General features: G+C 47.8%; 1 protein-coding gene across 1 annotated transcript in view; it reads left to right on the forward strand.

Annotated features, from left to right (window-relative positions):
- The first annotated feature begins 380 nt into the window (after positions 1 to 380).
- GABRQ (gamma-aminobutyric acid type A receptor subunit theta) overlaps positions 381 to 12,556 on the forward strand; it is a 101,887-nt gene continuing 89,711 nt past the window's right edge. The window contains exons 1-3 of the mRNA XM_045030659.1: positions 381 to 526; positions 2,486 to 2,628; positions 6,941 to 7,029. Of these exons, the coding sequence (XP_044886594.1) occupies positions 2,549 to 2,628; positions 6,941 to 7,029 (169 nt within the window). The 5' untranslated portion in view covers positions 381 to 526; positions 2,486 to 2,548. The remainder of the gene's footprint in view (positions 527 to 2,485; positions 2,629 to 6,940; positions 7,030 to 12,556) is intronic.

A 12,556-nucleotide genomic window follows, 5' to 3' on the forward strand; every position in this document is an offset into this window, starting at 1 on the left:
GGGACCCTCTCTCTGCAGGCTAGGTAGAGTCTGGAGAGAGGCCCTGCTGACTTCTCTCCACACGGCCCCTGAGCATGCTTCACCCTGGCCTGGAGGAGTAGCCTATTGGGGGACTTCAATTTCCACGGTGTGTCCTGGTCTGAGGCTGCCAGCAAGCCTGTTGATACTCACCACAGGTTTGTAAGTGGCTGTCTTTCCTAGCAAACAGAGACCACTAGCTCATTTAACACAGGTCAGTGACCGGCTGTCAGGGCAGCAGCTTGCAATCACTGCTGACCTAGGCTGACTATGAACCAGTGACCTAATAGAGAGAGGCTGCGTTGCTGGCTACTCAATCGCCAACCCAGCCAGTCCCCCAAACCAGCCCTGCCTGGCTTTGGATACCACTGCACCATCAAGGTTTCTTCCTTGTTCCGCCCAGCTCCCATCAGTTATACTCCCCGATCACTGAATGTCGTCTGTCTGTAGTGTGAGTTGGACAGAACATAGCATGGGCTGACAGGGTTGGATCTCTGTTCTGGGAAAGGTAAAGCAAGAGGGAGGGGAGTCACTTGAAAAATTAATCTTCTCTCCTATGAGATGGGGAAGGCAGGGGATTCTCTGCCCTGGGGGAAGGAAAAGGGGGGAACTCTTTCCAGGTATCAACAGAGTAGGGAGTGCCTCTGCAGCAGTGTTCTGCCCGACCAAAGAAAATGAATCTGCATGTTCAATCTTCAGCTCCCATGTGCCTGTCCCCAGGACAGAAGCTTGAGGAACACTAAGCGTTGGCCAGTTCAGCCATTGTGACAAACGCATTTCCCTTTTGGCCAACGTGCGTTTGGATAGGATATAAACCCTCACGCTTCAGGGCATAAACCAGCCTCTGCCTGAGGAGGTTAGGAAGAAATTTGTCCACTGTCCTCTGAAGCAGCTGGTAGAGGTGAGGGCCAGGATACTGGACTAGCTGGCTCCATGGTCTGATCCAACCTGGCAGTTCCTATGTTCTTAAAGAGGCCACCCACCCGGCCCTGGATTCAAGGGCTTGCCAGAATTCATGCCCTGTTCCCAGGAAAAAAAATCCCCCCAGGAAAGGCTGTAGCTGCATATTTTAGCCAACAGGGCTGGGTTATTGTTTTATTTTATGGGGTTTTATTAGAAAAAGATCCATAGCTGATAAGCATCATGAGGATGACTGTTTGCTTTGTGTCATTACTATTTCAGTGGGCAAATCCACAGCATAATTAGCCGACACTTGGCAGCACTTCCAGAATTTCGGACCCCCAAACTTGTTCTTTGTTGGGCCAATATCTCCGCTCCTGTCTAATTCCAAAAGAGAGAGCCTTTTTCTGGGTCACTGTCTCTCCTTCTTGGGGGAACTCCCGGATTCTCTCCATCATCTGCCAGAAACCTTTAGGAATTCTCCCCAAAGGCTTCCTGTGAATGCTATCAGGCCTCTTAGCCCCACGGGTTAGAGAGATGCACTCGTGCTTTTCCTTCTCCTCCGTGTTCTCATTGAAGGAAAAGGTTTGGTTTTGTGAGCTCAGCAGGCTATTTCAAATGGCCACGGCAGTGATCTGCTCTGTCAACTGAAACGTCTCTCCTCCAGACTTATCCTCTCCCCCCAAAATAACACCCCCCCCCCAAATCCCCTCTCCAAACCAGCAGGGGTTAATGTTGTCAGCCATGACGTCAGGATCCTAATTTGCCCATAGTTTTTTTTCCCTTCCCCAATCTACAAAAGTCCCTCTCTCCTCCCCTCCTCTTGTGACTTTGCAATGAGCAGCAAAACTCTACAGGAGCTGCAGCAACAGCATTAAGGAGACATGCAGCTCTGCTTTTGAGAGCAATTCTTTCTGCATACAGGGATTTTTTTTTGTTTGTTTTTTAACCCTTTCACAAAATCCATCCAAGTCACCAGCATCAGGGTGCAAGTAAAATAAAAGCACCCTGGGGCTTGAAAGCCCCCCTCTTAAAAAAAAAAAGAGGAGTAGGGCAAACAGATGAGTAAAGGGTAGGTGAAATCCAGAATAAAATTGCATTGCTAGATAACTCTCACCCTCCCCCCCCCACCACACACATACACACACACTTTCTCCTCCTCCTCCTCTTCTCTGAAGGTGGATAACAGGAGCCATGCAACATCTGCAGAACTGGATGGCAAAATAGCAGGGGGGAAATAATCAAAGTGGAGAGTTCAGGGGAGATCGGGTTCTTTTTTCTTTTTTTACCTGTGAGATTTGATTCCACATTTTGCTGAGTCCATTTTGGGGACATTTCATTTTTCTCTCTCTTGGGATTTTCTCCATTGCCAGAGGATGTCTCTTGTTGAGAGGATGCTGAAAGGAAGAAGAGGCGAATTCTTTGACTGGCACTGAAGGGAGGGGGAATATATATTTCCCCCCCCTTTTTTTTACTGTCTTGTGCTTTTTTTTTTTTAAATAAAGGAAATTATTTGTTGTCTTCTTCTTTCCTTTTTCTTTCATTTTTCTTCTTCTTTTTTTTGGAGGGGAATTTCAGAAGATCTTCCCCTTCCCTCCAAACATTTTTTTCCTCCATCGTGTTTGTGGAAATGTGGAGATTTCAGGCAGACAGATTGAGTGCATTTGTCTCTGCTTTAGCAGCGCTTTGTCTCGCCTGCTGTGCGCAAAGGTAAGGATTTGATTTCCAGGGTGCAGGGACAGATCGGGGGGCTTGAAGGAGTGGGCTGGGTTTCTTTGGTGGTAGTGGTGGTGGGGGTCTTTCCCCTAAATTGCCTTCCTGATGCCTGCTGTTTCTTATTTCCTAGTCAGTTGCATTTTATGGGGAGGAGGGGTGCTCATGCATGGGATCTAGAGCAAGCTCTCTGCAGACGGAGCTCACCTCGCAGCTCGTTTGCATCAGAGGCTCCTACTGTAAGCGAAACTGACGCGAATTGGGGGGAATTGACAAAATGAAGCCTTGTACTGGGAACATGGTGTCCAGCGAGCAGAGATGGAACTAAACACAAGCACCGGTCTGTATATATAAGTGATACATGCAAAAACAAACATACACCCTGACATAGCCATGCCTGTGTCTGTACACACAGAGTGCACATGCAACCACACTCACACACGTCCATGCATGTGTGCCTTCACACAGCTATACAGTGTGCATTACAGATGCAATGCATCCATCCATCATGCATACAGATTTATTCATTGCATGCACACATGTAAATATAACCATATGTATTTATATCCAATGCATACACACACATCTATGCATGTGTGCATCCATATATACTCACACGTGTATATTCATGCAGTATATCATACCACATATACAGTGGACAATATACTAGATGTGCAATGCAATGCGTGTGTCCATAGATGCCTACTTAGTAATGTATTGCATACATACATGCAGAGATATGACTATATATATGGACACAAGAGATCCATGCATTAACACATGTACACACATCCTTAGTGGACAATGTATGTGGAGTTCATCTATGCATGTTTGCATAAGTATGTGTCCACTGAACACACACATACAGTGTATACACACTCATTTTCAGTTCACACATATGTGCATTTACACAGAATGCACTCATCAGTGCATTAATAGGGTAGTTATGTATTAGATATATACTCACACATCCTTGTATATATAATAATGCATTACATTAAAACATCTACAGGTCCAGGCACAAATATACATCTCTGTATATACCGAGATCTATGTTCCCTATTTACACAAAGACAGATGCTTACACATATGCACATGTGCAGATCCATGCCCACACACACATCCCTTCCCTCCTACTGCTTAATGCATGACACATACACTGTACACTGAAAAATATACACACTCATGCAAACGCACATGCGCATGTGGATCCTGCCCACTCATATATGCCCATGCACGTGTTTGTTTACACCTGCATATGCATAGATTCAGGTTCACATACTGTATACACATTCCCATCACACACACAAAGCTAAATTCATAAACGTAATGTACACACACACATCTGTGCTCACTAAGCATCTTGCATGCACATACAGGATCCATACATTTGAGTGTGTACATACATGTACAGTGCACATGCACACCTGCTCAGCGTCAGGTGTACAATATCCAAAGATACAATTCACACATTGAATATCTATGTATCCTACATGGATACAGACCCATGTTCATAAAGATTTTACTCTTAGCTACAGCCACACACACAAATCCTGTGTAATTACACAGATTGTTTATTCAGAGGAAGATGGATGGCCTTACAGTACAGGCACGGGATTGAGAGGTAGGAGACCTTGGCCCTATTTTTTCTTTCCTAGGATACAAGTAACTCCCATTGACTTCAGTGGGAGATACTTGTAGTTTGTGGGAAAGAATGGGACATCAGGGTTCTAGTCCCAATTCTGCCACAGACTTCCTGTGTGACTTTGGGTATATTGCGTACTCGGTCCCTGCCTTAGTTTCCCTGTCTGTAAAATGGAGGTAATGATATTTTCTGACCTCATGGCTTGTTGTGGGGATAAATAAATGTTTGTAAATTCCATTGAGGAAAGCATCCTATAAGCCTGAAGCATTTTGATTATTATATACATATATGAAAACCCATGCACTTAGTTGCGCACACGCACACACGTACAGATAAATATGCATGTATCCAGAGTTTGCACAGGTACATACTTACACCGATTCCCAAAATACATATACACATACACGCACAAATACATGCACAGTCACACATAAATCTACATGTGCATGTGGTACATACTTACTTATGCAAATATCCATAACCTATGTATGCACAGACTAGTGTATGAGGATGTACATGTCTGCATTTTCCTGTACACTTGTGTAAAGACATACCTAAATAAATGGGGCACATGTATAGGAAACCCAGCTCATATACACACGGCCATCAGCATATTCACTGAACAGTTTATCCATGTGCCTAGATTGTGCCCAGATAAATATGTTGGTTTATGTTCACACATACACATTCTGATTGAAGGTGTATGCATTGAAAATCCAGGCACACACACAGGCTCATGCATCCAGATCAATAACACATGCACACACTGGTCAATTTACCCATGTTCCTAAACGCACACTCATGCGCTAATATCCATACACCTGTACCCACAGATTCATGCACCTATACATATATATTTTATACATGCACATGTATCTGTGCAGCCAGATTTACAGCATACATAGATCTATATTTTTACCCAGATTCAGCCATCCGTATGCTGATCCATGCACTCAGATCGAGTTGCATGAGGATCCAGGTCCGTACACACACCTGTGTATACAGATCTCTGCACACGTCACACACAGTGATTTGAGCACTCATGTGCATGTAGATCCATGTTCACATACAGTAAATCCATAAGCATAAATCACAGTCAGATGTACACACCCGGGGCATGCGGACATGTCAACACACACCCCCAGCTCCAGGGAGACACCAGGGTTGGCTGGAGGGGTAGTATTGTGTTGCAGCTTTACATCTTAGACGGATCTGCTGTGGAAGGAAAGATGGCCTGAAAGATTTGTCTTTTTCATGGGATTTGGAGTTTAACCTAGGATTGCAAAGAATGTTGTTTGATGAGGGCATGTGCACCCAAGCTCTATGGAAAACAAGGCTTATTCCTTGGACAGAGCTGGGACTATGGTTGGGTTTGGGGGTCACTCAAGTGGAAACAATATGCACTTACATATATTATGGAGCTTCATTCTTGTAGCTTCTTCCTTCCTTCCTAATATTCCACCAGCACTTTCCTTGCCTCTAGGACTATTTATAGCAGGAGATCCCTCTCGTTCATATAGCTGGAAAGAATTGGAACTCCAGTAGCAATGGAGGCTACCGAACCTCCAGATGGAAAACACAGGGCTTGGTAGGGAAAATATCATTATCTAGGCATACCGAGCCAAAGATGGACTCTTCCTCTCTCTCTCTAGGTCTGTGTTGCTAAGAAGATATTAGAAGCTGCTGTGTAATATTTATTCTCAGAGGCCAAAGATCATAGATCTATGGTGTGTGTGTAGGAGGGAGAGATCTTTGGTGTGTGGCTAACACGAGAGAATGCCTGGTTGCACTGAGTGCAAAAAGGAGATTTTATAGATGAATGTGTTTGGGCAGGGGGTGAATAGCATGTGGAGTTAAGTGTGTATTAGGTGTGAGAAGTCTGGGTTGTATATAGTGTGTGTGAGAGACAGAAAGTGGCTATTGTGTTGGAGATGAAGTGTGTGTGCAGGGTGAGAGGGAGGCAGCGCATGGAGGTGTGTAACAGAGAGGGAAAATTTGTGTATACTTTGTGTGTTTGACAGAGATACAGTGTATGTGTGTGACTAGAGTGTGGAAGCCCTGTATGTGTGTATGGTAGAGGATGCAGATTTGTGTACAGTGTATGAGAGTGAGTGTGTACACAGTATGAGAGAACACGAAGGGTGTGTGAGTGAGAAGGAAGTTGAAAGGCTGTGAAGTGTGACAAAGATGGAGGCTGTGAGTGTATTGTAGTGTGGGTGTATGTGACAGGGACAGTAAGTGGGGAAGAGTGTGTGTGTGCAGTGGTAAAAAGAGAATAAGTATCTACAGTGCCCATTTAATAGCCCCTGTGTGCCACCTCCTCCAGGTATTTTCACAGGCTTTTTAAACTGCGTGGATGTCCCAAAAGTATGGGATCCCCAGCTGCAGTGTGAAAGAGTGCGAGGATAGCTTTGTGCGTGCAAGACAGTGAGTGTGTGTGTGTGATAGAGAGAGGAGGGCTACGACTGTGAGAGAGACAGGGAAGGGGTGTTTGTGAGAGGAAAAACTTGTCTGTGAGGAGGGGAGCGTGTGTGCGTCTGGGCATGCACACCAGGGTTCAGCCTGCAAGCCAGGGAATGCGTCTGCCCTTTGCTTAGGCCCTCCACATGCCTCTCCTGTGTGGGGACGATGACAAGGCCTTCTTCTTCTTCTTCTCTGTTTCAGCCAATCCACTGGGAATATTTCTGTGGTGAAAGAAATTGTGGACAAATTGCTGAAGGGGTATGACGTCCGCCTCAGACCCGACTTCGGAGGTATGGTGATCCACGTTCTCTCTCGCGCTGTGGTAGTTTGCGATTGGAGGAAATGGAGCAGAGGCACTAGAGGCCAACTGCTCCATATGTTGGTGCTATCTGTTCAACTGCTAGCAACATGTATCAACCTGTGAGATTTTCCCTTCTCCATGCTCCCTCTCTCTCTTCCTTTGCTGTTTCTCTGCCCTCCCCCCCTTCCTACACTCTCTCTCCTTGTGCTTCCTTTGCCCTCTGTCCCTCAGTTTTCTTTCTCTGTCATTCTCTCTATAAATCCTTCCTTGTGCTCTCCCTGGCCTTCTCCCCATTTCCTTTCTCTCTCACATCTCTGCTCCCCCTACCCCTGTCCTCTCCTCTACAGTATGTGTGTCCCGGCATTTGGCATTCTGGGATCGTTCGCTGGCTGCTGACCCCTGTAACAGGCCGTCCGACAGTTGGATAAACTGTGTTACTCTGGGTTTAACCTCACTCATGGGCTGCCAAAAGCTTAAGAAAACCCCCAGCAACCCTACAGTCTGTATCTCATGGACTCTGTCATTTCTGTAGAGACTTCACTGTGACATTGGCTCACTGGATATCTCCCTCTTCCCCCTCCGCCACATGGTACAATGCTGTTGCTAGCTTCCCCCTGCATACAGAGAGTTTTGCAGTATTGTCCCTGAGTTGGTCAGATCGTCCGCTGGCCAGGCTGATGTTTTGTCTGTCAGGATACCAGCTGATGAGGTGTACGGGAAGTACCAGGAAGTTAATGTGGTCTCTCTGGAATGCTCCGTGCCTCCTGCTACGGATGCAGAATGAAATATTCCTTCCAGAGATGGCGATCTCACTTCCATTTGGTAGGGGACATTCCTGTCTGCTGATTCCCATGGGCAAGGCTTTCCAGCCCCCCAGGCATTAAAGAAGAGGAAGAGAGAAAGGGGGCTTCTTTTCTTTTTTGGGTGGGTGGGGAAATAATTACAGGGCCGTGAAGCCCCATCGGTGGGTATTTATTGGCGCCCACTTAATAGTAGGAACTAGACTATGATGTGAGTGTCGGGGCACTTTCGCTTGGACTTACTTTGATTTGGTTATTTTTAGCCTTAGGTGGGTAGTGATTTCCCTTTCCCTGTAGGTAGGAATTTCTCTCATAAGTTCTGGGAGTTGCAGAGGACTGAGTGGCCCTTCTGGAGACAACTGCTGAAAAGCAGATTTATGTTCTTCGTTTCAAGGGGAAAAGGTGCCAATGATGGTGTGGGACAGAGGTCTCCCATTACAGGCCTGATCCAAAGCCCACTGAAGTCAGTGGGAAGATTCCCACTGTGTTCCAGGAGCTTTGAATCAGTATTTAAGCATCCCAGTTTCTCTCTGCTCCATAAACTAGCTACGATCTCTCTATTTATCAATCATCTCAGACTTCCCTCCACCTCACACACTGTCTTTCCACCCCACTCTCGTGCTTGTCTCCCATCACTGCTGGTGGAATGGGATTTTCAGAAGGGCAGGAGCAGTATAATCAGCTGCTGAAATGCAGACTTTAAGGAGGACTTGAGGTGGGGAAAGACTCTCCCATTTAAAATGACTCCTCCATGGTGCAAAATGGTACATCCTGGAATTCACTTCAATGGACACAGCTTCGGGAGGGTAGCAGCACTCAGCACGTGAGCAGGAGGTAATGGAACCTCTTTGAATCTGGAATACAGGAGGGCTTGATGAAAAAGGTTTATCGGGGAAACACAAAGCATTCCCTATTAGCTGGCTGGCCCCAGTCACAGAAGTTGGTGCAATCACATTTTATGTGTGGAGAACTTCAGAGATGCCATAAAAATGGCAAGAAAACCACCTAGTTAACCTTTGGGATTATTAGGATACAGTAAAACACAATAGGTGATCCAGCTCTGTGCAGGGGCAACATGAACGGATGGAGAGTGAGGGCAGTGTTGATTGTGGAGGATTGGCTATCCTGTCTCCCCATGGAACATGGCTCAGGGGTCCAGAGCGGGCAGGGAGTCATGCATGATCTGTTGAAAGACAGGTCTGGTGCTTTGTCCCACTTGAGTGGCCATCCAGCAGAGCAACCCCATGACGCACACTGTCCCTCTTTAGCTGGCTTGAAAGAATAGCTTCTTCCACACGGTGCCATTGCCACGCCCGGATTGAAAGGGGGTGTTCAGCCTCTCTGGATGGTTCGGTCCTCTGCCTCTGTCCCTGCACAGCCTGAAACAAGAGAACTGATGGTAGCGGTAGGAATTGGTCTGAGCCCCAGGACTACGTAAGGGTCCCGCAACAGTCTGGAGATGGTGACACATCTCGGTCATCATTAACCTAGTGAGCTGGAGGTGAAAGTCTCTATGTACCAGCACCAGTCCCCACAGTTATCTGGGTCCCCGAGACATTGGGCCAAATCTGTCCCTGAGGCAATTCTACTGAGGCCAGTGCTGTCACACCAGGGGATGAATATGGCTCACTGTGTTTTCTACCTCATTCATATCCCTGCCATGGAGGGGTTGAGGTTTCCACCCTATCCCATAAATAGTAGATGAAGCTGGAAGCTTCAGGAAGCTGTCTGGGAGCAAGGCTACCTTCTCCCAGGGATGTGTAGGAGCTAGGAAAGTACCTCAGAACTCAGGCCCACAAGCAACCAGAGGGGTTAGGCTGGCTTCCAACAGGGACCTGTAGGCATCTGTGCTTGCTCTGACTCCACGCCCCACCCTCATGCCAAAGATCAGGGAGGCACAAGGGCATAGAACCTCAACAATATTCAGGTACCTCACAACCATTGAGCTAGGTGCCTAAATACCTTAGAGGATGCAGGCCTAAGTACAGTTCCTCCTGACAACCAGGACTCCCCTCGCAGGTCTCATGCACAGAGCTGCTGTGGCTTGCCAAGCCACACTCTAGAGTTGTCAGTGATACCAGTTTGTCATCCCTGTGATATTATCTATTAGTGCATGTCCACCCCCACTATGCTCCCACACACCATTGCCGCACCTTGATGTGGCAATAGGGAGCTGCCAGAGCACCCCTCAGACTTTCCAAAGAGTCATGGTGCTTTTCTCTGCCCTCCCCTTATTACAGTCCAGTTCCCCCAGCTCCTGCTCTCTCTCTTTCTCATACGCACAATTTTATCCCACTTTCCATTGCATGGTATTCCAGACAGATCTCTGTATCCCCATCCATCCCAGGGATGATAGAGCCACTACTGTTCACACCCTCCGCCCTCTCACCAGCCCCAAGTTATGACCCAAATTCCTCTCACTCCCACACACTTGCCTGCTCCCTCTCACTACAAGGCCAAATTCCCCCTCCCTCACACACACACACACACACACTCTCTCTTTCTCTGCTCCCCGTATCCCATGTTTTATCGTCTCTGCATCCCCTCCACACTGCTTTATTGATGTAAGGTAAATAGGTGGCCAGAGAGTTAGAAACCAGCCAGTCAGTGATAGTTCCCCTCTGCCCCCCCACCAAGAGAAAACACTCTCCAAAGGGAATCTCTCCGGGGGCCCTGACTTCACTGAAAGGACCCCCCACCATCTTTCCTAAGGCACAGGCCCTCCCCCATCCCAGTATCCCTGTGCACTACCCAGGACACTGTGCCTCGACAGATCTGAATGCCGCTCACTGCTCCCCAGCTCTCTGAGATAGAAAGAGAACTCCAACTAATGCCAAAAGGAGGACAGGCCTGCTGGGGATTGCAGTTCACTTTTTAATTTCGAGATGCCTCGTTAGCTCCAGGCCAAGCTAAGTGGCTGAGAAGCGTCAGCCACTCACTCCCCCCTTTGAAGCCCATTAGACCGATGAGCAGGTTGGCTTTCAGGGGTGGCGCTGTGGCAGAGGGAGTGACGTGTTCATCAGTTCAGCTGAACCGTGAATGGGGTGGAGAGGGGCTTCTGACAAATCTTGGTCCACCTTCCCCAGACAGACAGACAGACTTACACCATGCTGTCCAGAGGTTGCTAGCTGGGGAGATGGAGCTTGGGTGGTGGGGGAGCATGGAGGGTGACTCAGTGGACTCTCAGTGGCATCACATCTTAGGAGCTCAGGTGCTAAATCTCACTAGCTAGAGTAACAGATTCATTGAGTTGGATGGTCGCTGCCTAGTTCTTAGCTGGCACCTGGCTTCTTCTGGGAGTGGGTGCTAGCATATCTGCTCAGGGGGTGGTCTGGGATAGCAAAGGGGCATTGAGTACAGGGAAGGGCCTTGTGGGAATAGCTGGGATAGCTCGGGATGTCCAAGATGCCTTGACAGCACTAGGATATGGCCTATGACTGGAATAGCAGGGCGCTGTTGCAGAGCAGCCTGAGAGACCTTGTCATAACTGTGGGGGGGCGGGTCCCCATACTGAAATACAAGGTGGTGCTACAGAGGAGGACTAAGATATATTGACAGAGACGTCAGTCTGTGGGGAGGGGAGATCTCAGTACTGAAATAGCCAGAACAGGCTAGAAGAGAGGGCAGGAGTAGGGTGCTTTGGCTGAGCTGAGGGAGGAGGGTGGGTTCCCAGCACTGGACCATCAGGCAAAGCGTGCATCAGGAGTTCAGTTGCCAGTTGTGTGGGATCCAGCAAGCTACATCTGGGGCACACTGATAGAGTGGTGCACAGGCCTTGTTTCTTTGAAGAGAAGGTGTGACGGGGAAAGGAAGGGCAGGAAGCTTTCACAGCAGCATCCTGCACAGTGCCTGGCTCTAGTCAGTGCTCTTAGCCTCTCACTTTTGGAAGCATTAACTCCAAAGCAAAAGAAAGCAAATTAAGAAGGTATTGCCCCAGGTCAGAGAAGGAGATGCAGGAAATGGTGCGAGGAGCCCTGTTAATTGCAGTGACTCAGCTGCTCTCAGTTGGTGCATCGATGCCCAAAACTTCACAAGAGTTTCAAGGAGATGGTCCTGCTTCCAGAGAACAGAGGAAGGGGGAAAAAGATCTTCTCCATGTCCCCCTTCCACCCACAAAGTCAGGTGCTCGTGGGTTTTACATGCCAGGGAATTTGCGTACCATGTTTGGAAATCTCAGGTGAAGAGGGAATGACTGGGGGTCCTTAAGGAACAAATACAAATCCCTACACTGCAAAGCATGGAGGTCCAGCAGCCTCTCCTGCTCCGATCTCTCTTCACACTTCCTTAGGGAGAATTAGTTACAGTTTATGTGGTCCTGGTTTTCAAAGACATCAGAATGCCACAGTCTATGCTCCCTTTCCCATGCCCCTCATTATAAATGCAAACTTCCCTCCAGCACACACTTACACACACCTAACCTCACCACTCTCATCATAGATCCCTGTTCCCGCCCCGACACACACACGTATCCACTCCCCTCTCATGACTGATCCCAGCTCCTTTCCCTCAGATACATACACCTGTCCTCTTCTCCCTCATGCACACCTGTCCCCACCCTTCTCATCAAAGATCCCTGCTTCCCTCCCTATGATATGCACACCTGTCCCCTCCAGTCTCATCAGAGATCCCCGCTCCTCTCTCTCTCTCTCTCTCTCTCTCTCACACACACACACACACACACACACACACCTGTTTTCTCTCCTCTCATCACAGATC

The sequence above is a fragment of the Mauremys mutica genome, chromosome 9, assembly GCF_020497125.1.
Source record: "Mauremys mutica isolate MM-2020 ecotype Southern chromosome 9, ASM2049712v1, whole genome shotgun sequence".
Lineage (NCBI taxonomy): Eukaryota > Metazoa > Chordata > Testudines > Geoemydidae > Mauremys > Mauremys mutica.